Source organism: Rhinatrema bivittatum, chromosome 6 (genome assembly GCF_901001135.1).
Source record: "Rhinatrema bivittatum chromosome 6, aRhiBiv1.1, whole genome shotgun sequence".
Lineage (NCBI taxonomy): Eukaryota > Metazoa > Chordata > Amphibia > Gymnophiona > Rhinatrematidae > Rhinatrema > Rhinatrema bivittatum.
Window position 1 is genome coordinate 150,251,850 of NC_042620.1, and position 25,768 is coordinate 150,277,617.

The 25,768-nt window shown below is 44.3% G+C and overlaps 1 protein-coding gene across 3 annotated transcripts in view; it reads left to right on the top strand.

The window, feature by feature from the left end:
* HECW2 (HECT, C2 and WW domain containing E3 ubiquitin protein ligase 2) overlaps positions 1 to 25,768 on the top strand; it is a 646,010-nt gene that overhangs the window by 214,640 nt on the left and 405,602 nt on the right. The window contains exons 1-2 of one of the 3 annotated variants that reach the window (XM_029606068.1): positions 6,625 to 7,018; positions 15,955 to 16,287. In XM_029606068.1, the coding sequence (XP_029461928.1) occupies positions 15,996 to 16,287 (292 nt within the window). In that variant the 5' untranslated portion in view covers positions 6,625 to 7,018; positions 15,955 to 15,995. Of the gene's footprint in view, positions 1 to 6,624; positions 7,019 to 15,954; positions 16,288 to 25,768 lie in introns of those variants that run through there. The other 2 variants (XM_029606069.1, XM_029606070.1) reach the window with 2 other exon arrangements.

Here is a 25,768-nt window from a genome sequence, read left to right on the forward strand (position 1 = left end):
GAACTATTCTATGGCGTGTTATTGGTGGTGTTAATTCACCAATAACATGCTATATGGATAATATGGCTCCTCCCTTATTTCCTTTTCCAAAATTCATGCGATATCAGTGCTAAGCTATTTTTAAGTACAGTCCCTGAAGAAAGTTCATTTTGTAGTTTAAAACTTATTGATGGCGTATAAAAGCTAAATAAGGACTGCATTGTGTGCAGGGTTTTGATCCAACATGCACGGGTGGGTCCTGTGAATATCAGATCTCCACCCGTATATTGAAGGGCAACATTCCTGAGCACATGTACAGCCACGTTGAATGTGAGGTCTGTGCTGGTGACACTGGCACACCCTTGACATTTACCAGGACATGACTGCTGCAGTGTCTCAACACATTGCTGTGTACGATTGCAAGCAGAGATTTATAGGCTGTGGTTTGCTTCTTTATTTTCTGATTGAGGTAGAATTTGCTATTAGACTTATGACCTATTCTTCCTTCTGAGGTCTATATTCAGACATGGTCCGGATAGCAAAGTTAACCGTTGAAACTTATTAGGCTAACTTTGGAAGCATATTCAACAGAGCAGCCACACTATTGAATATAGCTGGCTGTCTTAGGCCTAGATTCATCATGCCACTATAAATATAGCGGAATGATGAGCTGCGGTGAAAAAAGGGGCAGGGGGACGAAAGTGTGCAGCTGGCCGTATTGTGGCAGTATGGTTTCGCCCGCCGCAGGTGCATCCGTGCCGCCCCCTATCGCCCCCCATAGCGCCACGGCACAAGGTGGTGCTATTTCCCACGCTACTGCCGGCAATAATGTCCAACACATTATCGCCAGCAGCGGTGCCGCCACCTCATTAGCCTTAAACCCGCCCAAACTCCTCCCTAACTCCACCCCTTCCCCTAATTTAAATGTTACCACCGCAATATGCCCATGATCACGTGCAATAAGGCCCATCGCATTTTAAAGAATGACCCTATTAATTAGTTAGCCAGCTAACTATAGCCGGCTAACTTTAGGATGGCTCTTTGACTGGACCAGATTTAGCCAGCTAGTCTGATTATTGGAGTTAGCTGGTTAACTTAGCTGGCTAATTCAGCTCCTCCCAGTTATACCCCTGGATTGCCCCTAATTTATCTGGCTAAATTATAACCACCCAACTTATTAGCTGGCTAGAATTTAGCCAGATAAAGGCTGGGTAAGCCATTTAGATGGATAACTATTATGTTATCCATATGAATGGCTTTTGAATATGGATGTCACTGTTTCTAGGTTTGCAACAAAAGATAGTTGCTGTATTATTGAGATAATAGAAAAACATTTTCTTATCAAAGTCTGAAAAAGATGTACAAAATATGGCTGTTTGCAGAATAGCAGTTTATTTGATGAGTAGATGGCATTTCATATTCTACAAATAGATCACCAGATGTTCCATCTACATCTTGGCTAGTCCTGGTTCTTCAGCTTCCATACCAGCACGTTACGACTGCCGTGATTAAAATGCAGGATATTTGTGGCAAAATAAACTGTCCAAACATGGGATGCAGAAATATGTGATAGGATTCATTTTAGGAATTCAGTCCTGCATTTAAATGTTTGCTCCAGTTGCTAGGAGGCAGCCAAATACGTGGTGAGCAGGTTTTATTTATCTGTTTGGCTACATGTGCTTTGTGGATGTTTTATTCTGTTACCCGCCTAGAATTGGTGATAAAGCGAACTAGAAATCTTACCAATAACTAAATAAATCTGTCTGGCATCTGCCGTAACAGCTTTCTGATCTCTGTGCCTGAGTAAAACATGCGGATGTTAGTTTAGCCATAAACCTGTATTATACCCACAGCCTCCCAGTTTTCTGCAAAAGCTGAGTACTATGTTTTGAGCCACAAGATAGAACATTCTGTAGGAACATTTGAGAAATTCTGCAGTCCATTTGCATAAGTTTATGGAACTCTCTCTCTAGGTAGATTCCTCTTACTCAGGACCCTCCTTTTATTTAGACATCTGATGAAGACTTGAATCTTTTCTCAGGCTTTTAAAAGGAAATTTGATCTGCTGTTTTGTTGTACATTTTATATTCTATACTAGCAAAAAGTGCCCGGCTTTGCTCGGGTAGTCTGGTCCATAATAGATAAACATTTTTAAATCAAACAAAAGTAAAAATAATATATATTGTTTTATTTTATTAAGTAATTAACAGAACATATATGGAAAGCTAGAGAACCTCTCTATAAAGAACATTGACAGCATATTTCTTATTGCTGGCTGCCGCGGACTCCATTCAGTGGCTGCTGATGAGGCCTGCAGGCTGTCTGCTGCTGATCTCATCCTGCAGCAGGTAAAGAATGATAGGGCTGCTGCTGACCCCTATCCTGTGTTGGATAAACAAGGGGTCTGGCAATGGCCAAAGAAAAGTCCCTGTGTGTGTGTGGGGGAGCCTGTTTGTAGGTATTTGTGAGTGGAAATCTGTATGTGTGTGTGCATGTGTATGAGTGGGAGCTTATGTGTGTGTTTTTGCGTGTGTGTGTAGCAGTCCATGTATGTAAGTGCATGTGTGAGTGGCAGCCATTGTGTGTGTGTGTGTGTGTGTGTGTGTGTGTGCATGTGTGAGCCAGTCTGTGTGTGTGTTGGAGAGAACCTTGTGTGTTTGTCAGTGTGAGCCTGTGTGTTTATGTGTGTGTGTGTGTGTGTATGAGTGGGTGCTTGTGTTTATGCATGCCTGTGTGTGTCTGGTGCCTGTGTCTGTGTGTGTGTATGTCTAAGAAAGAGTGCATGTGCTTGTGTGTGAGTGGGAACCTGTATGTCAGTGGGAGAGTGTGTGGGTGTGTGTGAGAGTGGAAGCCTGTGTGCACTAGTATGTATATCTGTTTGTCTGTGTGTGTGTAGGAGTGCAAGCCTGTGTGTGTGAGCCTTTGTATGCCTGTGTGTGTGTGAGTGGGAGCCTGTGTTTGTGTGAGGTCTGTGTATGTGTGTCTGAAAGAGTGTGAGTTTAATTGTGAGTGGGAGCCTTTATATGTGTGTCAGTGTGTGAGCCTGTGGGTGAGAGTCAGTGGGACCGTGCATGTGTGTGTATGTCTGAGAGAGAGTGCATGTATATGTGTGTGAGTGGGAACCTGTATGTCAGTAGGAGAGTGTATGGGTGTGTGTGGGAGTGGGAGCCTGTGTGTGTGAGAGAGACCTGTATGTGTGTGTCAGTGTGATCCTATGTGTGTGAGCCTTTGTATACCTGTTTGTGTGTGTGTGTATTTGAGAGTAGTAGCCTGTGTCTGTGTGTGAGCCTGTGGGTGAGAGTCAGTGGGACTACATGTGTGTGAGTGGGAGCCTGTGTGTTTGTATGTGTGTGTGTGTGTGTGAATGGGTGCCTGTGTATGTGAGGGAACCAGCATGCGTGTGTATGTGTGAGAGAGAGAAAGCTTGAGAGACAGGGCTTTATAGTTAGAGCATATTGTCTTTCCACAGTGCACCGTCAACTGCTCAGGGGGCCACCTGGTGGCCACAGACAGACACAACAGTGTGATTTAATCTGCTGTTTTTATTTTAGTTTCTATATCCTGTATACTTTGTTTATTTGCTTTTTAATTTTTTACTAATGCACTTTAGCTGTTGCTGTTATTTTTAATTATATTTTGTTTCCTATCTTTTTATTTAATTTACTTTTTTACTATTTTTAATTATTGTTATATTTTATGTTGCTGTACCCCACCTTGAGCAATTGGGAAGGCAGACAACAAATCAAATAAATAAATAATTAAAATATATATTAAATAATACAAATGTATTTTACATAAAACCTTGCTTGCGTTTTTGTATAATTTATTTTGTTCTCTTTGAAAGTTTTTGGATGAGGGGCTCAGATACTGGTGTTAGGAAAGGAGAGGATCTTGGGGTTAGTGTAGAAGAGGGGGAGAAGGAGGAGGGAGAAGGAGGAGGGAGCATCAGGGATAGGGAGAAGAGCAGGGAAGAATGAGGAGAAGGAAAGAGAATTGAGGAAGGAGGAGGGAAATGGAGAGAGAGATATTTCTGGATCTGGAGGCAGGGGACATACAGTTTTGGGAATGAGGAGGGGGTAAGAGGGAGAGAAGTTCCAGGACCGGAGGATGCGGGTAAAGATTGGATTGGGAATTGGAGGGAGGTAGGGAGAGAAAGAGAGAGAAAAGAGGGAATTGGAGGGAGGTAGGGAGAGAAAGAAAGAAAGAAGTTTTGGAGGGAGGGAGAGAAAGAAAGAAAGAGGGAGAGAAAGAAAGAAAGAGGGAGAGAAAGAGAGAAGTTTGGAGGGAGGTAGGGAGAGAAAGAGAGAGAGAGAAGTTTTGGGACCTGTCAGGTGGAGAGAAGAGAGAAGGATGAAGATTCTGGGATATTGGGGGGGAGGGCGGCTCCAGATGAAGGGAAGGAGGTGATCTTTTCCCAGCTCTGGCCCTGCTGCCCCCTCACATCCCCTCTCCATCTTGGTTCTCATTCTGTTTCTATCTCAGATGCCCTTTCTCTTACCTCCCCACCTCAGGTACCCTCTCTCTCATCACCCAAACCCAAGTGCCTTCTATCTCCCCACCCAGCCCAGATGCCCACTCAAACACACTCCCACCCCAGGTGCTCACAGATTCAGATTCCCTCTCAATTATCTCCTCCCCATCCAATTCCTTGCAGTTCTCTTTTCTCCAAAAAAGCACTGGGATAACCTGCATGGACCAATGGTTACAACCTAAAGAGCAGCCATGCAGCAGTATCAGATGTGCAGGAAGGCTAGGTGAGCTGCATGGAGGGACCATGATTGAAACTCAAACTTCAAAGAGCAGGGAAGGCTGGATTATTTTTAGAAGCTGCACTAATCTTCATGTTGTAAGGATTATTACAAAACATCCATGTCAATAAGACATAGAAAAGGGCTTTAGTGTTTGGCTTAAGTCTGTTTTTATAAGAAGCAAAGTTACATATGGCAAGGCCGTAAATTGGCCCTACTAGCAGAGATGGTGGAGACCATCACTGCAACAAATTTTGGCTGTGCTTAAGATAGAGGGCAGTGGTGAGAAATGCATTGAGAGGACAGGTAAGAAATGGGACAAGAGGGTGTTGGTGTTTGCTTGCATATAGGAATTTATATGTGCATCTGCCTAAAGTGTATTAATCTCAACTGGGCAGATTGGATGGGCCATTTTGTGGTTTTTATCTCCTGACATTTAGGCTCCTCGCCCTGCTTCAGTTTTTTCTGCATTGAGGGGTGAAGGGGACATGGCTGCTACTCAGCAGCTTGTTTTGTTTTTTTTTGGCTGGTATTTTTTTTTTTCATTATCCGGCTAATTTAGGCCTTGATTTTTCCCTACCAGAGTCCGTCAGATAACTTTGCCTAGCTAGCGCTGATATTCAGCACTAGCTGGGTAGATTTAAACCACGTCATAGAATGCCCCCCTCCCTTCACCTTTAGGCGTGCAGTGGCTTACACGGCTAAAACTTAACCATTTAACAGGGAGGGCAATTAACTCAGGATTTATCCAGCTAAATCCCATATTTAGCTATATTGACCTCTCTAGAGTGACCAACTCATGCTCCTTGCAGGGAGAAACTGCATAATTAGCTTATTGCTGCATATTTTACAATCTTTCCTGAAAGTTTAAACATCTGTTAATTCAATCCTTTGAGCAAAACTATTTGCCTTCAGTCTCAGCTCTTTCATATATGTACCTAAATATAAATCAATTTCTCTGCTCCTGCTCTTGCCTCCCCCTTGCAAGCAGCTTTCAGTGAACCTTCTTCTTCCCGTCCACCCACCCTCTTCTTCCTGTCCTGAAATGAAGGGTGGGGAATGTGAGGTTGGAGTGGACAGAGAAAGCAGTCAGAATGTTTTGATCCCTCAATGATCATTTAAATCCTTATCAGACCAAAGATGATTTTGATATAATTCTTGGATAGAGCGATGTCCCTAGAGAAGGATTTAATCTTTTTGCCAAGGTTCTTGCACCTGCCTATGTGGCCAGTCCAACACCATTTACAAAGACCTGGGTGTGTTTTGGAAGTCTGCAGCTGCTCCTTATACTTGGAAAGTCGACAAAGACGTTCTCAAGAAAATATAGAAAGAAGAATGATTGCACTCTTTCAATTCAAAAGAGATATTTCAGAGTTAAAAGTTTGTCGTTTATATGTCTTAACATGATAAACTGTTGATTTTTGTGCTTGATACATTTTTTAATTGTATATAGTTTAAATATAGTTTAAGAACAAACAATGGGGATGGTTTTCAATAAAAAAAAATTTGACTTTTTTGCATAGAAGTGTGAAACTTTATGCAGTTATGTAAATTTGTCCCATAATTGCCGTAGAATTTTAAAATCTGCCACAGAATTTGGTAATTGGGGGGGGGGGGGGGGGGGGGGGTGGGGGCTTACATGTAGAGAGAGATTCAAGAGGGCGAACAAGACAACATAGTTCTCTGAAAGTCATTTTCTTCGAAAAGAACGGAGACGGGCATAAAACAAGAAACAGTAACATAAACTGCTAGAAATGTCGAAACATCTGTATTTCTAACATCTGTAAAGAAATAATTCGTAGGCTTAGCAGCATTATTTAAAAAGGGTGACAGAAAAGAAGAGGTTTCTTTGCGGTTTTGGGGGGGGGGGGAACAATTCAGAGAAAAAAAAGTTTTTGTGGAGAAAAAAAACCGCAGACACCTCAATAGGGAGGCAGCCGTGCTTTGCCCCTTCTGCCAGCTGCCTGGCATCAGCTGCTGAGTGGGCGCCGTCGCCCGCTAGGTGGCGCTGTCCGGAGGCGATCCTGAAAAGTTGCAGTTGGAGGAAGTGCAGAGCGCCGCGGATGGGAGAGAGGATGTTACTCGAAATGTTTCTCGGCTCGCTTGCAGAGAAGACGGCAGAACCGGTGCTCATCGCGGGCAGAGGTGTACGTCCAGGAACCTAAGCAGCGAGGTTTGTCGGGAGGCGCGATCCCTATCGGCCCCTTCCCGGATGGAGGAGGCTCTCCTCTAGCTGGACGGCTTTGGCAGCCTCTTCTGTTTTGCGCGTTCTGCGGTTATAAAGATTTCAGGTGATTGCATTGTTGCAGTCTTCAGGTGGCAGAGCACAGACCTGACCTGGGTGTGTAGGGGGGAGATCCTGGGTGGCTCTCGATCTTGCGTGCAGGCTTTGTGTTGGGAGGATGGAGGGATTTGGGCAGCGGATTAACACGAGCGTGGAGCTGCCGAGTCCTTTTGTTTACAGATTCCATGCCTGGTCTGACAGCTCTCACGTCTTCAAGGCTTTTTTTTTTTCCTTCTCGCTGGCTGCCCTTAGTCTGCCTTTTTCTGATATTCCACATCCCTGTGTTTCTTCTAATGATTCTAAATCTCCTCCTTTACAATCATTTTATTGACTGTTCTGAGCTGCTAAATTGTGAAAGGAACGCGTGCCAGCTGAGATCATTGTTCAAGAGAGGTGTTAAGATTGACGCTGCCTCACTTGTTAAAATATCGTTGCCTATAAGAAATATAGGATTCTTTACCCTATTTTTCTTAGGATTTTTTAAAATTTGCCGCTAGATTATTTTCCTAAAAATAATTTTTTTTTTGCTGTAGTAAACTGAATTGGAGTAAACTTTAAATATCCATATTATATATAGCCTCGTGGCTATATATAAAAATAAAGATCCTGCCTTCCATCTTGAGCTGACTTTTTTTTTTCACTGTAAACCTTGGTGGGGGTGAAGCCTGCAATTTTTCCATCAGAGGCTAACAAGTCTGCCCCAGGGCCCTGTGAGGTTAGCCTCTCCACAGGGTTTTGCATGCATATTCTGAATAGGTCAAAGCTATTCTTGTTCTTTGGGAGTTTGTGATTAAGGCAAGTCCTGCATTTTTCTCATGTATTTTATTATCATTATGGTGTATATTGGGGGGGTTAGTACTGTAGAGAAAGCTTGGTGCCAAAGGCATGCTCATCATTTGCAGGTATAGAATTTTACCTAAAGAAATATTGCAATAGAAAGTCAAAGGCAAAAAGATTTTATATGTTAAAACTGTCACTTTCCATATTGCTATCTGTTTTGAAGGAATTGAGCACTGCACAAAATTGTTCACCATTTGTTTTGTGAAGACAGTGTGAACTGGATAAACAAAAAGCACCTGATCCTCTATCACTGGAAGCACAAAACAATGCTAACTCCTTCCTCTCTTCCAGAACAAAGAGAGACTAGCCACTGCTTTGGTATCCTTTTTGTCTCCTTGGTGGGGTCTGGAATGAATCACCCAGAGCAGGTCTCCCCGCCCATTTCCATACTCTTCACCCCAGTGCTTCTTCTGTCTCACTCCTGCACTCTCCCCTCTTCCTCACTCTTATCTCTTCCTCTTGATGTCCTTTCTCCTTCTTGCCTTCTGTCCACTCTTCCCTCTCCTCTCACCCACGTGCCAACCTCCTTCTCTATTTTGCCTTCCCTTCCACTTCCTCCTGTTGTGTGTCTTCACCCTATCCTCCCCTAGGTTGTCTCTCTCTCTCGCCCTCTCCCATAACCATCCCGCTAGGCTTTCTTCTTCTCCTTTTCCTTCACTCCACTCCACCAAAGTGGTGATTGCAACAGAAGGGAGAGGAGGATCCCAGCCTGCTGTGGCAGCAGTGCTGGAAGGAAGGTGAGATCCAGAGTGTGCCAGATACGCTTCGTTACTGGCCAGTGCAGATTGCTGCCACCGGCTCCTGTTACTTCCTGCTGCCTTTGGTTTTGACTCTGCACTAGGATTGCCACCTGATTGGTATTTGACCAGCCTGGCTAGTTTTTTCTAAGGGAGGCTAGTGGCCAACCTTGCTTGTAAATCAGCAAGAAATTTGCTAGCAGTCCACTGACCACCTGCCTTTCTCGCAACAGTCTGTCATTCAGAGCCCGGTTGTCTCACCCTGCTCTCTCAAAACAGTCTCTCCTCAGTGGTCTCACCCCCCTCCCTTTTCCTCCAAAGTGATCTTCCCCTTCCTTTGTATCCTGCATTCATTACCTGGCTGCCCCCCCCCTTATGCCTTCCTACTTCACCTCTGTCTCCTCTTCTGAAGAAGTGCAGTACGGAGATGCCAAGTGACTTGGTTCAGCCCTGGATTTCTGACAACCCCATCCTGATGCATCATGTTACCTGTAGACCTCATTTCAAAGGGTAGAAGCAGGGAAAACAGCGATGTAAGTTCAAAACCTCGGACTGAGCAAACATTTCCATCAAACCGAGTCACTTGGCTGCTTTGAGAGTAGCCGAGGGCCTCGTGGCTATCAATGTACGGCACTGGCAGTTGCATTCCATTGCTGGCTGAGCCAGGATGTGCTCAGAGTCCCTACGGCAGACTTGCCTCCTCCTTCTTCCACATGGACTTCTACCTCTAACGGGAAACCTACCCGGGAGGAAGTGGGACCATCACAGGCACCGCAGGCTTACAGTTCCCACACTCTTGCTGCCGTGCCCTGATAGATTGGGTGGGGGGAAGGGGGCCTGAGGCCCACTGCTTTGGCTGCTGCGCATGGTGGGAAGGAGAGTGAAAGGAAGGGAGGTGGAGTGTGGCAGAGGGGGAAGGCTTGGAGAGAAAAGGCACTGTTTTGGGTGGGGAAGGCTAGCAGGATTGGAGGGGCCTCTCTCACTGGATACCCTTTTTGGTTCACAGGCAACATATGAAGGCACCTTTTGGAAGGTCTTTTTAGTCAGGCAGGTGGAATCTCAGACAATCGGTACTATATTTCTGTATCTTTCTGCCATATTTTCTACTCTCTAGTTACAGGTGTGCAAAAACCCTGACCCCCCTGGTCAAACAAAATGTAGTTGCTGGTATCTGCTCTTTTGCCAGCCTGCACAGAGCTGGAGAAGCTGAGGTGGCACCCTACTGCCGACCTGCACAGAGCACAAATAACTGTAGTTGCCTAAGGCAGCCCCTTCTGCTGGCCTGCCCAGAGGCCTCGGTGTAATAAGCCATGAGTAAAAAAAAAATGTGCACTGAACTTCAACACTCACCTGCTGAAAAAGTTAACTCCCGTTGCAGCAAGCTGATGATATGCTAATGTATCCGGAGTTAAAAAAAAGAAGCACACTAGCCCAAAAGTGAGCTCACAGGCACATGCTTGGCATGTATAAAACATTACTGATGCGTGGAGAACGTGCTTGCTGCACAAATCATGTTTGATGCAAATAAATCTCGAGTGCTGGACCCCTGCACCATGAACACCATAGACTTAATACCAGCCCCAGAAACTTTACTCCACCTCTGAGCAGAAGTTAAATTTCCAGAATTAAGCCTACATGCCTCTCTGGACTGGGAAGTAATAGCTCATGCCCTAACTGGTAGATTTGCATGGAGGAGTGCTAAGTATTATGCACAGTTCTACTGATGTTTCTGCACACATTTTGCTACACTAAATTCCTTGTTAAATCGGGGGTAAAGCTCAGAATGGTAGACGCAGGGACAACAAAAACCACAATACACAGTGATATAAATTAAAAAACTCAGACTGACCAAGAGTTTCCATCATACTGAGTCACTTGGTGATTTTGCTTTGCTGAGCGTGTGCAGGATTCCCATCTGGGCATTGCCTCGTGAGTCCCTCAAGCTTTTTTTTGTCTGAGTATCAGCATGGATGTGTACCCTATCTCTCTGTATTTTTGTTGATTGATATCTTAATTTTTCAAACTTTTTCAATTACTACGTTGCCTTGCTGCCTCAGCAGGCCCCCCAACAGTGATATTTTAAAACAAAAATAACAGATTTTCTTCACAGAAATGCCTTACCAAATGACTGTATCTGGTAAGAAAACATCCATTACAGATGGACATGACGTTTGTTACCAATTCCTCAGATCGAATCATGACCAGGCCAATTGCTATCATTGTGGCTGGATGTCTCAACGCTGCCAGAAGTCCAGGACCTGGATGATGGATGAACTGCGCAAGTCTCTGAAGAGCTGCAGCCGGTACTCCTCCCAGAATGGAGCTTTCTGGGTGCCGAGTTGAGCAGGAGCTCCTCAACTAAGAGCATCAACACTGACTCTTCACCCAATTCACCATTCACTGGTGCAGTCAACCTGTTGAACCTCGACACTAGTGATTGTTGGAGCAAGTTTCTGCATCATCCATGCATTGTGCCACACACCTCTTCACTAAATTGCCAGTTCCTTCCATACCCCTAGGGAGGTTATCAGTGGCAGGAGAAGATATGCTTTACTTACCTCTGCAAATTTCAAGGGCATGGTCTCATCAAGGCTCCTGGAGCAAGGCCTAAGTCTGGACACGCCAGATCCTATTTGCTCCCTGGTGCTCCTTATTTCTAACCCACCCACAAGACAAATTTTACAAAGTCCAGGGAGTGTGCATCAAGATTCCATCCTAGTCTCTGAAGAGGATGTTCCACCCCCAGTGTCTGGCCAGAGGACATGTCAGCCCTTGGACCAAGTGGCAGAGTTGGTGAAGACTTTCTTTCCTTCCCTGGTAGCTAAGGGCAAGGAGGGCATTCTTCAGCCTCTCCTTTCCAAAATGTCTGATATACGCCCACATGTAGGAATCCCATTTACCCTTGACCCGAGGGGTATGCTATTAGAACTCCTGCGAGTTGGTTCCACGTCTCACCATTCTCTTGCAGCGGTTTGCAGCCACTCAGAGGATATTACATCAGGATACACCCCTCCAAGGTAACCAAGTCACCTATTTCATCACTGGGGTCTTGGCTCGGTGTCCCCTCTCCTCTAGAATCAAGGAAAGGATTGAAAGGAATCCCCTCCAACCCCCAATCTGAGTCCCTGGAACACTTGTCTCCACCTGAAGACCTTTTTTACTCCAGGTTCTGGATAAATTGGATAGGGCATTGAGAGTTAATGTCTGAAAGGACAAGGACACTTGCACATAAGTCTTCGGCCTTCTCCAGATTCTAGATACCCTGATAGAGCCGGCAGCCTTTCAGATCTATTCTATCCTGCAAGATTTACAAACAATGTGGGAAATCCCCATCTCCTATTCCCCACTGGCCAGGAATTTAGATAGAGTCTGAAAGCTCCAGGATTTGGGGTAGTGCCTCATCAAATAGTTGTGGTGGAATTGTCCAAGCTGCTGGACAGTTTTGACAAAAAGGTATTCGAGTTCCATGCTTAATGCTCGCAATTCTGCTTACAAGCTTTACATAGTGCTGAAAACATTTGTTCTCTAGCTTTTCCTGACAGAACTTAGGGTTGCTGGTTAATGAATATTTGTCTTTCTTCTCATGGATTCTGTTTTATTGTTTTTCACTGTTTGTTTTGTAATCAGTTGCTGTTTCATGATGTATTATTACTGTCGTTAAATATTTTTGTGCGTCTTACTTTTAATCCGCTGAGCATTGTGGATCAGCAGAATATACATTGTTTGAATAAATCAATAAATTAAATAACAAGAAATGGGCGTACAACCCATGCATTAAAGTGCACGCGCAGCTGGGTGCACCTTTATTACCGCGGGGTCAGAGCGAAAGAGACGGAAGCAGCCGCTGCGCAGCGGCCCCGCACAACGGAGGAAGAGTTGCCAGAGCCTGAGACGGTGCCAGCTGAGGCCTGTGGAGGTTAGGAGAGGGGCAGGCCTGATAGCTTCACAATGGGGAAAAAGGGCAAGAGGGGGAGGTGAAAAACTGCCAAAAGCCCTCCCCCCCCCCCCCCCCCAAAAAAAAGAGGGAAATAAAAAATGGAAGTCAGGGAAGCAAACTCCCTGTGTAAATATGAGCCAAAATAAGTGAAAAGAAACACAAAACAAAATGACCTCCAAGAGAAACCCTTTTTTCTCTCCTGGCTCCTAAAAATGTTGGCTAGCTCCCAAGTTCTAAGTATTTTTACAGCCCTGCTAAAGTCTTGAGTTTGTAATGTCGTTCACTATTGTAAGAACAGTAGGAAGTTAGAAAGTTTTGTTTTCCCTGTGACTTCTTTGAATATATGTGCAGTTAAAACGTGGAAATCTTTGCACTGCCGTTTTATGGCCAGGGCTGGAGAGAGAGTAGGAAATTGTTAGGAGGCAGGCACGGAGAGTGAACTGCGAGTGCTTGAGTACCTTCAGCAGGGTTGGTTCTCAGGACAGTCAAATTATGCAGAAAAACCGGGGTCCTTCGTGCAGGTGGATGTGGCTGTAGCTCAGCTATTCATCCTGGAAATCCTGAACACCAGCCCTGTTCGAGGTACTGAGGCCTCTCTGAAGCAGGGAGACAGAAACTGATACTCTAGCTCCCCCCACCCTCTTCTCCTCTTTCCGTGTTTCTCCTCTCCCTTCCATTTTTCCCCATGGTGCTTCTTTCCCCGCCTCCTATCTTGCCCTGTGATGCTCCTCTTCCCCCATCCATCTCCTCCCCCCCCCCCCCCCCCCCGATTCCTTTCCCTCCCTGTTGTGCCACAGGAAGGACGTTGGGAGAACAGCGATGCAGGGATAGTGCAAGACTCTTGGGTGATCCAGGGAGCCTGCCTTTGCCATGTGTGCTTCCTTCTTAGAATGGAAACACCTGGATGAGGAGCACCCGCTCTGTACTGCCAGCCTCCTGAGTCTATTCTTGCGGCAGCCTGGTGGAGTTGGAGAGGGGAAGGGGGGAGACAGAGGAGAGGTCATGCCTTCCCTCTCTCTCTGAGCCAAGCTGGGGGCAGTGGAGTGATGTTACATTGGGCTGTGAGTGCTACCACCATGAACGTTTTAGGCACCCATGCAACTGGGAAAAATTCCAGCCCCGTAGTTCAGACATTTTATATAAAACCTCCTCCTGAGCACAGCGCTTCTGCACAAATGCCATTTTATGTACTAGCGGATATAGCAAAGTGGGTTAACTAGTGGCGCTGCTGTAGGTGCAGGGGCTGGCTGTGTTTAAAGGGCTCCCCCCACTCTCACCTGTGATTTCCAAAGCAAAAACCAAACGGTTCAGCGATTGGCAGCTGGGCACTTGATTTGCCATTTGCAAGATCTAAATTCAGGTGGGGCTCCTACACTAGTGACTCTTCTCACAGCAGGAAATACCCGTGAAAACCGCTGTGATAAATAGGAAGCTCATCTAAACGTTTGGAGTAAAATTAGAGTCAGACTATGCTTCGCCTGGCCCCAGGCCAGGGACGTAGTGTAGACATTTTTAAAACATAAACTAAGAAAAGTTAAAACAGCTCAGGCAGTCTGATTTTGGTGCTAACCGTAAGAGTTGTTTTTCCTCTTCTCTTTCTACCCATTTCTGGGTTACAAGGGTGCGAGGCTGAGGTCCAAGGGAGGAAAACTTGTAGGAGGGATCAGAGTAGAGAGAGAGAGAGAGACTGAGAGGAAGAGATAAAAGGATAATATGGAGGAAGCCGAGGAATAATGGGATGAAGACTGGTACGGTATGAGAAGAGAGAAAGGAGCGGATATAAGAAAGAAAATGTGAAAAAAGGGTAATCTGGGAAAAGGAAAGAAAGTAACCAAAGAACCAAACAAATATAAATCTAAAGTGATACCTTTTTATTGCACTAACAATACGTTTCTTAACTATTGCCAATACTCTCTCCTTCAGGTGAGACTGGAACGAGCAAAGGATGACATTGCTAGAGAGTATAGAGTAGTGTGGCTGCTGTAAGTGAACCATAAAAGGTATTCCAAGCTAGGGTGAAGGGGAGGGTTTGATGGCTGATTAGAAGGCAGCAAGTAGTATATTTTTATGGCCCATAGGAGCCCACGTGATATCGAGCGCTGAGCTCAGCACACCGCTAAACGCCAGGTTGGTCGCTCGTTTTGGATGCTCTAGACATACGACCAATGCAATATTGGGATTAGAGTGAACAAAACGCGTGTCCATACCGGCGCGTAGCTAATAGCACTCATTACATGTAAATGCCATGTTGATGAGGCTATTAGCTAGTACCCCCAATTAAAAAAAAAAAAGGTGCAGCTGATGCGCACATTTTAGCGCTCAAAAATTAACACCAGCTTGCCAGCCCAGAGCTGGTGTTAAGTTTTAAGGCACCCCGAACCATGCTCAGAAGAGCAAAAAATACAGTTTTTTTTGTGGTTCCTGAAAACGGACACTCAGAAAATTGAGTGTCTGTTTTCCTTACCTGCGCACAGCCACCACTTCTGGGTGGTCGATGGCATGGAGGCGCTAGGGACCTGCAAATTATCCATTGCGCATCCCTTTTAGTGCGCCAGCTCATTAGAATATGAGATCAAGCGCCCAAGAGAGCGGATGAGCGGGCATTCAAAAAACGTGCGTCCAAGCTGGATGCACATTTTTTGCGTTCATGATATTGTATCGGCCCCAGTGTGTGGTAAGAACCCTAACACTTTGCTGAGTCTTCTTTTTTTTTTTTTTTTGTCAGTTCTAAAGTGTTTGATCATTTTAACTTCAACTAGCATGGCAGCCACATACTTTATCCAAAAGAATACAAAAATAATCATCTATACACGAAAAAAAGATTGTAAAGCTATTTAAAAATTTCAAGGGAAATAACTTGCATTTTAAAACATTTAAGCTGTAAATTTGTGTTCTGTCCGTCTGTCTCGACTAGATTGTACGGCAGTGTCTGTTATGTGTCTCTGTGCATCGCTGGGTACATCTGATATGCGCTATACAAATCATGATAATACTAATGCAGAACTACTACAACAGTTCAAGAACTTTGCCACCAAATTTTTCAGGGCTTGCTGCAGAATCTACCCTTGAGCTGCCGCAGGAATCTGGGGACTTTGTTTATTGCACCAACCACTGAAGTAAATGACTTGTGGTTTTTTTTTTCTTCACCAACCTGTTTCCTGCAAAGGTGTATCACATAATCTCATAATCTCAAACAAAATGACCTAGTGCGCTGTGAGCAGCTAAATAACTGCAAAACCAGTTAATACTGAATAGTGTTGACATAAGATTGCAGTGTTGTATAGGCTAATGATTTATGCAACGTGATTGGTATGTGGGCATAATTTAAGGGATACTTTGACCAGGTTTTATCCCCCTCCACCCTGAGAAATGTATCTCATTCATTACAAAGTATCTTGGTTGGCTCACACTTTTCTTTGTTTTGCCCAGACTTGCAAAGAAGAATTTGTGGGGAGGAAGACGCAGGCAAGATGGCCAGTTCGGCCCGGGAGCACTTGCTATTCGTGCGGAGACGGAACCCCCAGCTGCGCTACACTTTGAGCCCAGAGAACCTTCGGAGTCTGGCGTCCCAGGGCGCCATGTCTGAAAATGTGAGCATCCAGCGGGCTAACAGTGACACTGACCTAGTGACCTCCGACAGCCGCTCTAGTCTGACAGCCAGCATGTATGAGTACACACTTGGACAGACTCAGAACTTTATCATATATTGGGATATTAAGGAGGAAGTGGACCCCACGGACTGGATTGGACTTTATCATATAGGTAGGTCATTCTTTGGGCAGTTTTATTTGGTGCAATGTTTTTTTCTTAGTTTGTATCTTTCACTTCTTGACTGCTGTGTGCATATACTGGTGATGCAGAGAATAATGCCAGCTTAAAAGGACAGTATTGAATAACAAAGGTTCCAATAACATCACTGCTGGCAGAATCTGTAGCTGTCCTGCACTCTGTAACCTTTTATATTAAATAGTAAACATGGCAATATGTAAAACAGCGATCATTTCAAATACGGGGAAGACCTTGCTGTTTGCTTGTTTGCTCCATGTTAAGTGCACTTCGGTCTGATCTTTCCTACAGTTGTGACATAGACTGAATTTGCAGCTAAGCAAGTACATTTTGATTGATTGATTGATTTATTTATTTAATTTATTTAAAGTTTTTATATACCGACATTCATCAGTGATATCACATCGGTTCACAGTGTAACGCAAACAGATGCCTGGGGTGGCGCTTTACATCGAACAAATATAACGTAGAACAAATATAACATGTTAACAAGAGAGTAATTGAGGGGGGGGAGATATAATGGGGAGTATAGCGTTAAATTATTATAAACAAGATTTGCAAGTATATACAATATGTACAATAATGGGAGATAACATAAAATATAAAATTTGGGCAGAAAATGAAGTGGGGGGGGGGGGGGGGGGAAGGGAGAGGGGAGTGGGGAGGGAAGGGATAACCTACTGGAGGCAGATGAGGGTTGGCTCATATGATTGTTCTTAGCTGATTATGTCAAAGTTAAATTTCATGAGGGGAGCCCTGATGTTAGAAGCTGCATTTGGCTGTGCATACGTCAGTAAACGATTGTGCATGCATCTTTACCCCCAATTTAGCAAATACTTTAGCGCACAGTGGGACCGATGTAATAAAGCCATTGCTAAAATTCGTTAGATTTTAGGAGGAGTTTTATTGAAAGCGCATGTTAAAAAAGCGGTCCCCCACAGGAAGCTAATAACATACAAATAGACTAAGGGTAAAAACGCACTAAACTAAAAATGTGGGTTTTTTTTTTTACTTGTGGTCCATTTGCATGCCAATTTGTGCAAACCCCCCCCCCCCCCCCCCCAAAAAAAACCAAACAAGTTCCCCGACCTCTCGAGTGGAGCTCTCTTCTTCCTGCTCTATGTTGCAGGGTGGGGTGAGGCCGGGCTGGGCCTAGTGAGTCAGTCAGGCAAGTCCTCCTCGTCTCCCAGCCAAGCCTGCCAAACCCCTTCTCTCTCATCTTAAAGTCGAAACAGATGGGCCAAGAAGGGCAGGGTCAGGCCGGGTTTGTGGCAGGGTCTTCTTTCGCCTCCCAGTCCTCTCCCTCTAACCTTAAAAAAAATAAATCTGGCCGTATGGAACTCCCACCTCTGGAACCCCCTCCTATCCATTAAAACAGAAGGAGCCCGCCAAATGCCCCTCCCCCCAAGCCAGGAATCTCAGCCAGAGATGCCCTTGCCTCTCTCAGCAAGGCTGGTCCCTCACTGGCAGCTGATTGGTTTCACTAATGTCACAAGTCAGTGAAAGGACCAATCCTCTTTCAGAATTCTGAAAGGATAATCTTCTGAAAGGGGATTGGTCCTTTTATTGACAGCTGACAGTGAAAGACCACTTGGCAGATTATGAAGGGGTGAATACATTTAATATTATGTTTAGGGCTGCCCAACCTGACCCAATCCACTCCAGTGGGGTTTGGTGCCATCCTCTCTGTCGCAGGAAATTTAACTTCTGCCTCTGACCAGAAGTAAAATTTTGCATGGTAAAAGGAGACACGCTAGGCAGCTTCCCCACTAGCATGCCTCCTTGCATTGCAGGTAATAGCTATTAAGGTTTATTACCCTGCAATTAGCTTGCGACACCACGGGTTTTAACCACTGTTTTAGTGTGGATTTTCTGACACTAAAATCCACGTTACATTCTGGGGTTTGGTTAGTTCCAAAATCCCACATTTAAATAAGAGTTAAAACCTGTACTAGAGTCATCACAGCTTTTTGCATCGGCCCCAGTGTGCACACAAATGTGAAGAGAACTGTGCGCATCAATTAGCACTCCTGGATGCAAATTCCATGTGAATCAAGGCATTAGCTATGCCCCCATCCTCCCCAGGGCAGAGAGGCATGTAGGCTTAACTCAGGTTTTCTTAGCGCTGGAAACTTAGCTCTTGGTCAGAACTGAAGTAAAGTCTCAGGGGCTGAATCTAGGCTTCGGTGGTGTGAGAGTCCTTTAATCAAAATTAATGCTGCGCATAAAACATATTTTGTCCTAACTCGTGTTTTCTGCATACAGCTTTTAGGGCCACAATTATTATGCACCCAAAACATGTTTTCTGGCTACAACAATCCACATATGCGCATAAATCATTTTTTCATGCACATTGAGCATGGTCTTTGTACACACATTTTTGGGGTGGCACTCTTTTTAAACTCTTTTTTAGCATACTGTTAGCTTACTGCATCTGGAGTGAACTTTTTTTTTTTTTTTTTTTTTTTTAAGAACGTGAACTCCAGTGCACATTTTTTTTACTCATGCTTTCTTACATCACAGCCCGGGTTTGTCTGTTGTATCAGATCATATTTCATGCCTGTTCATGAGACTGTCTCCTCTTGTTTTATCTCTTCTTGTCAATGAATGGAATTATAGTGTTGCTTCCAGGCTGAATGGAACTGACTGCACACAGCTTCTCTCTCCCTGTTCTTAAGTAGCTTTCAGCTAGGGTGGCCAATGGGCTCCAGATCTTCAGGACAGGCCGATCTAGTCCTGGTTTTACCCCACTGCATGCCGGGGCTTCCCTAGTGCATTTCCTAAGAAAAGCAAGACTCGGTTATTTACACTTTCGAATAATAGAAGGACTAGGGGGCATTCCATGAAGTTAGCAAGTAGCACATTTAAGACTAATCGGAGAAATTTCTTTTTCACTCAACGCACAATAAGGCTCTGGAATTTGTTGCCAGAGGATGTGGTTAGTGCAGTTAGTGTAGCTGGGTGCAAAAAAGGTTTGGATAAGTTCTTGGAGGAGAAGTCCATTAATGGCTATTAATCAAGTTTACTTAGGGAATAGCCACTGCTATTAATTGCATCAGTAGCATGGGATCTTCTTAGTGTTTGGGTAATTGCCAGGTTCTTGTGGCCTGGTTTTGGCCTCTGTTGGAAACAGGATGCTGGGCTTGATGGACCCTTGGTCTGACCCAGCATGGCAATTTCTTATGTTCTTATACAGTGGGGTAAAATCAGGACAGGGTCAGCCTGTCCTGAAAATCTGGAGCCAGCTGGCAAGCCTACTTTCAGCATTGCTTATGGTGGCCCATGGTGTTATATGAAAAGAATAAAACTAAATGTGTGATGTACAGTTACAGTTTGCATGCGCAGGGTATTTCTAATGATCTATGGCTTCCCCATTTGCAGTTGGAAATGGTGACATTAAGCTTTCACAATAGAGAAGAAGATGTGCTCATTTCCCTGGAAATGTAGACTGGTGGTTGCTTGTAGGAAGCTGCGGATAACCCTTCATGATGAGGGCGCTACATATCTGTCTGGTAGCCTGTGGGTTTCAATGGAAACCTCCACATTTCAGCAGTTGGAAGTGTGCTGCTTATTGGCTTGGCTGTGCAGAAGTGCTTCCATGATCTGTAGAAAAACCCTCCGTAACAGTCTTGTAACTGGAGCAATCAGGTGAGTTAGTCAAGAGTGTGCTTGATCCTTGTGAAGCTGGGGTATGACAAACCAAGGGTAGAAGTCTAGACAAGTGGAGCACAGGGCGAAATCCAATCTGAGGTCAAGGCAGTCTGAGAGCAAGGCATAGTCTAGATCCAATCAGAGGTAAGACAGACTGAGAGTCAAGATAGAAGAGGAACACAACAAAACAGACAAGGGCAGGGGGACTTGCGCCTTAGGAATCTATGGCAGTGGGAAGTCATGGTATCGGTGGCGTCTTGGTGGTGAGTGAGGCTGGCTGCGGTCTGGTTGCCACAATTGGCCAAACGTAACATGATTTTAATTGTGCAAGTCGATTAGTAGATGTAAAAGCACACAGACTAACTTGGTAATGTGCGCGCATATCGAAACATAGAAATGTGACGACAGAAAAAGACTATATGGCCTATCTAGTCAGCCCGTCTGCCCAACTAATTTAGTTTTACAATTCCCATCACTCCCTCAGAGATCCCCTCTTTTTATCCCATGTTTTCTTGAATTCAGTTACTGTTTTTATCTCCACTACCTCCACTGGGAGGCCATTTCATGCATCCACCACCCTTTCTGTAAAAAAATATTTCCTCAGTTCTACCCCCTTTCAACCTCATTGCATGACCCCTCGTTTTAGAGCATCCTTTCCATTTTTTATTATTATTTTTATTTATTGCAATTTTTTAAATTATACATTCAAGTATATCCTTGAAAGAAAGAAAATTACAATGACATTATGAAGCAACATATAATATTACACTCCTACTAAAAATAATCATTTTCCTTTATTATATAATGTCAAAGTTTCCCAAGTCCTCTAGTTTGAGAGAACCCTACACCAGGGAAGACTCTTAATTAAGGAAACAAACAAAGCTCTGCTAGATAGTGCGGAATGGTTACATAGTAAAGAAAGAACATCCCATCCTTACGCAGTTTCAGGTAAAGATACATCAATCGAAGAAGAAGTTCTGTCAGAAATAAATTTAGAGAATTGAGAAGGCTGAAAAAACGTATATGTAAGATCACAATATTTAATAAGGCATTTGCATGGAAATTTTAGAAAAAATAGAGCCCCCATCTTCAAGACTCTTGGTCTCATTATAAGAAACTGCTTCCTCCATTTTGAGTGTCTTTAGCCAAATCTGGGAACACTTGCACTTTCAATTTCAGAAATAACTCCTTTCGATTCCTGAAATACATTCTCAATATCCAATCTCTGACAGAACCAAGTAAGAAAGAGACAATCAACGTTGCAGGCTGAGCTTCTACTGAATCAGATGATTCCAAGATTTCAGAGATGTTCAGAGGTGACAATATCTGCATATCTTGGCCCTCAACAGATACTTTCTTCAGTGGTGGTAAATAATAAACTTTTGTAATCGGAGGTAACATTGGTTGGGGTAACTTTAAGACCTCCAAAGCGTACCTAGTCCACATATCTTTTGCAGAAACCATAGGAACTTTGGGGAAATTTATCAACCTTAAATTTCTCCCTCTCACTTGATTATCCATATTCTCAGTCTTCTTTAAGAGAAATTGATTATCTTTAATTAAAGACTGATGTTGGCCATTTAAGTTCCCAAGGTATCATTTTAATGAGTCCAGGACCCAAATATTTTTTACATTTTCCTCTTGAAGGAGCCTAACCTGAGATTCAATCTCTCCAGCTTTCTTTACCAAAGGATTGAGCTGGGATATTACATTAGCATTAAGAGTAACAATAGCATCCCAGATAGTTTCCAAATAAAAGACTTCAGGTCTTACCATGGGGAGGACTTTAATTCCAATACCTACAGAGGCAACTTTTTTCTGTAAAGAATCTCCCTGAAACTGCAACTCTCCAGAGACGCCAATTGTGTCGAATTCAGCAACAGGGTTCAGAGATGCAGCAATCACAAGTTGGTCCTCAATTTCCACATCATCCACACATGACAAGAGCAGACGCTATATAGTTGACCTAATCTCTGCCGGATTCTCGGGAGCTGTTCTTTCAGCCGGGGAGAGAGATGTCATGGAGGGGGTCCGCTGTAACACCATCATCATGACCCGACTCCTGCGATTGATCATCTGGCTGACCATTCCCATGAAGAACGTGCGCATCCATTGGATCTACTAATGGACCTGCCAGGGAGGCTTCGAAAACTAGCCTCTCCTGGGCCCTGCGCTTCCAACCGGAGTGCAGCATAATCGAGCATCCTTTCCATTGAAAGAGACTCGCCTCCTGTGCATGAAAACCTTGGAGTTATTTAAATGTCTCTATCATATCTCCCCTTTCTTGCCTTTCCTCTAGGGTATACATGTTTAGATCGTTAAGTCTAGTTTCATATGTTTTAGAACGAAGACCACTGACCATTTTAATAGCCTCCTTCTAGACTGAGTCCAACCAGTTTATATCCTGTACACAGTATTCCAAATGAGGTCTCACTAGGACTTGTACAGGGGCACTATCACCTCTATTTTTCTGTTTACAAAACAGCAACTTGTGCGCATACTTCCATACCCCATCCCACAATACCCCCTAAGCTGCCCCTTTTTTCCCTGTTAACATCTACATGCGATACCACAAGTAAGGGCATACACTTGAAGTTTATAAAACAGCTTATACAATTTATTCTTCCTATGTATGCTTAGCTATGCTAATTTTACATACACAACCCCTGTGCTGTGTATCTCTTTGAAAATTGCCTCATATAGGTATAGAACTGCATAAGATGATGGCAGATGAAGACCAGTCGGTCCATCCAGGCTGCCTAGTTTTTTCTGATCTACATTGCTCTGGATATATTCCAGCTGTCAGCTGAAGAAGCTTGTTCCTTATCTAAGTCAGTTTTTGTTAGGTGTGTAATATATATTTTATTTTCATCAAATAAAACTTAGAGTTCAGTTGATGAAAGAACAAATGTGAGATTGTCTTTATTTGGATGTATTTCTAAGAGGCACTGTACGTGTTTGCTTGCATTATTTGCTTTGTCTCGGTTGCCCTTTTTCTGCTGCCCCAGTAACATGTGACTCAGTGTTGAGGAGTTCAGGCTATTAAATGTTCCCTTCCTCACACCTTTCTCTCTAACCTTCCCTCTCGCTTCTTCTCTACCTCTCACCCTCCTTCTTTCTTTTCCCCTAAACCTATGTTTGCATCTCACTCCTGTAGAAATATTCACGGTTTTCAGAGAAACAGGCAGAAAAAAGGTTGATGGTCAGATGACTTGGAATCAGTAGATGAGAGTGCTTTATAGCAGATGCATTTACTCTTCACCTCTGCATGCTCCAAGCTGAATCCTTCCCTGTCAAATAGCAGACAGGATTCCTTTGTTTTGCCCATCATTAATTAAATTCACCAGTGTGCTCTCTCTCAGTGATGATTAATTTTAATTCTGGCTGCTCGAGTGCAGCATATGTGTGGGTATCACTGTCTGCAGCAGTGGACTATGTTATGCCGACCCACTCAGCTGCTTTCTTATTCTGCTCTTGCTCCAGCTGCCGGGGCTGTAAAGTATAAATTAGTCTGAAGGCTCTCTGCAGGAGACAGCTGTATAAATCAGCTTGCTCCCTTTCATGCTAGTCTAGGGGTTAATATTTTATAACTTGCAGCCAGAGTGTCTGTATTGCATACAGCGCTACTGCTGTGGATATCGTGCAGCAGATGAGTGGGGGATATTGACAGTGATCGGCAGATTTTTCCACAGCAGAAAAACCTTAACCTTCCCTGACTTCTCCTTATTTTGCCCAGAAGATATGTCTAAAATGCACAGGAGCCTCCAGTGATGTGGGCAGTAACTGTTTTTGTGAAAATCGGTAGACTGCTGCAAACTTCCGTGGGATTCTGCAGCGCTCCACAGAATACCACGATATTGCAGCTCAAGCCACAGGAATTTTTCCTCCAGAAGTTGTGAATCGTGGAAATGACATTGGTTCAGTGAATGCCTTGCATTTCATGGGATATTTCTTGTAGAATCAGCTTTGCAAGTTTGGCACACGCTTAGATAATGGGGTCGCTCTCACTTGGGTGGTACTACCCATTTGCTATTCTCAGATTTTAAAGGCGCCCTTTAAAATGATGGGATGATTCTGTTTCAGAAAGGTGGGTAGTGTAGTACAACTGTTAGAGCACTAGGCTATGGCGCAGATGTGGAGCTCCCACTGGTGTATCTAGTGTGGTGCATCCGAGCCTATGGCCTCAAGAGAGCAGTGGGCTAGAAGGGCTCCATGTGGGCTGCCGAGATGAAGAGAACCACCAGCAGTGGCAGCCCATAAAGTGAGCCATCAGGCATCCACAGCAGCCTGCATTGGGTTAACTGAGAGTAGTCACACTGAGGCTGGGGCCTCACTTGTTCCAGCACTGCTATGACACTCTCTGTCCTCCCCCGTCCCCTCCAGCGGCCTCACCTTCCCCTCTCCAGCACCGTCTGTGTGACATTGGACAAGTTGCAGAACTTGGGTTTAGGGCAGGATTTAGGGCGAATGGCGCCCTGGACAAAAAGCACCTCCCCCCCCCTTAACTGATAACATCCCCCCCCCCCTGTGTTGAAACTCTGGCGCCGGCAGGTACGAGGGGAGAGGAGGATCCCAGACTGGAGCTGGGGCAAATGTAAGCAAAGAGCCACATTAATGTTGCTACATTGCTGCTAGCAGTTCCCAGGTGTGGCGCGGCACCCCTGAGCTCGTGGCGCCCTGGGCGACCCTCCCAGCTCACCCACACCAAAGACTGGCCTTGTTTGGGCTGTAAGCTCTTTGGAACAGTGGCATTGTAATAGTTGCAGTGGGTTGTGGGTATTGTGGGTATATAAATATTAGTCTGCATCAAAAGGTATCCACAATGTATTTCATTAAAACTAACACAACAGCAATATAGAATACACAAGTGCATCATTTTTCAGCAAAGTCCCCCCTGCTTTTCAACATGCTTGGTTCAGCATTGCATAAGACTTTATATACCTTCAGGAAAGAAATATTTTTGGCCAGGCAATAAACCATGTGTGCATTGCCTCCTTCCATTCATGGTCGCTGGCCACCTAAAGCATCTTTGAAGATGGCCAAACAGATGATAATCCGACGGAACAAGTGCAGGACTGTATGGTGGCTTGTTGAATCCCATTGTCACCAGTGACGAAACATGGGATCCACCATTATGAGCCAGAGAACAAATGTCGGCACATGGCATGGAAACACTCTCGCCTAATCCTCCATCAAAAAGAAGTTCAAATCTCAACCAATAGTGGGAAAGTTATGCTCACAATTTTCGGGGATCTGCAGGGACCAATCCTTAAGCATTATAAGGAAAGGGGAGTGACGATCAACAGTGCACATGACAGCGAGATGCTATGTCACAAGCTGAAACCTGTGGTTTGGAGTAAATGCTGAGGTCAGCTGTCATGAGGGGTTGTTGCACGACCCCATACTGCTGCCCATGCTAACGAGACTCTCCAGCAATTATGAAAAAGCGTTGAAAGGTGGGGGGAGGGGGGATCATGTTGAAAAACCATATACTTGTGAGTTTTGTATTGCTGTTGTGTTAATTTTAATAAATACACTGTGAATACTTTTTTGACATAAAACTACAAATTCTATGATGTTAAAGCTGTTGTCCCAGCTAAAATTCTCCTTAAAGGGGAAAAGAAATTGGGTTGCTCTTGATGATCCCATTGTGATGTGCTGTTTGTCTCAAAAACAAAACCATCAGTAGAGAGGGTCACAGTGAATGTTGTGGGATCTGCACGAGGCTCTGGGAATCCAGGTCCATCACGTCTGAATTCTGAAATAGAAATTTGAGTATATTTAAAAAAAAACCAAAAAAACCCAT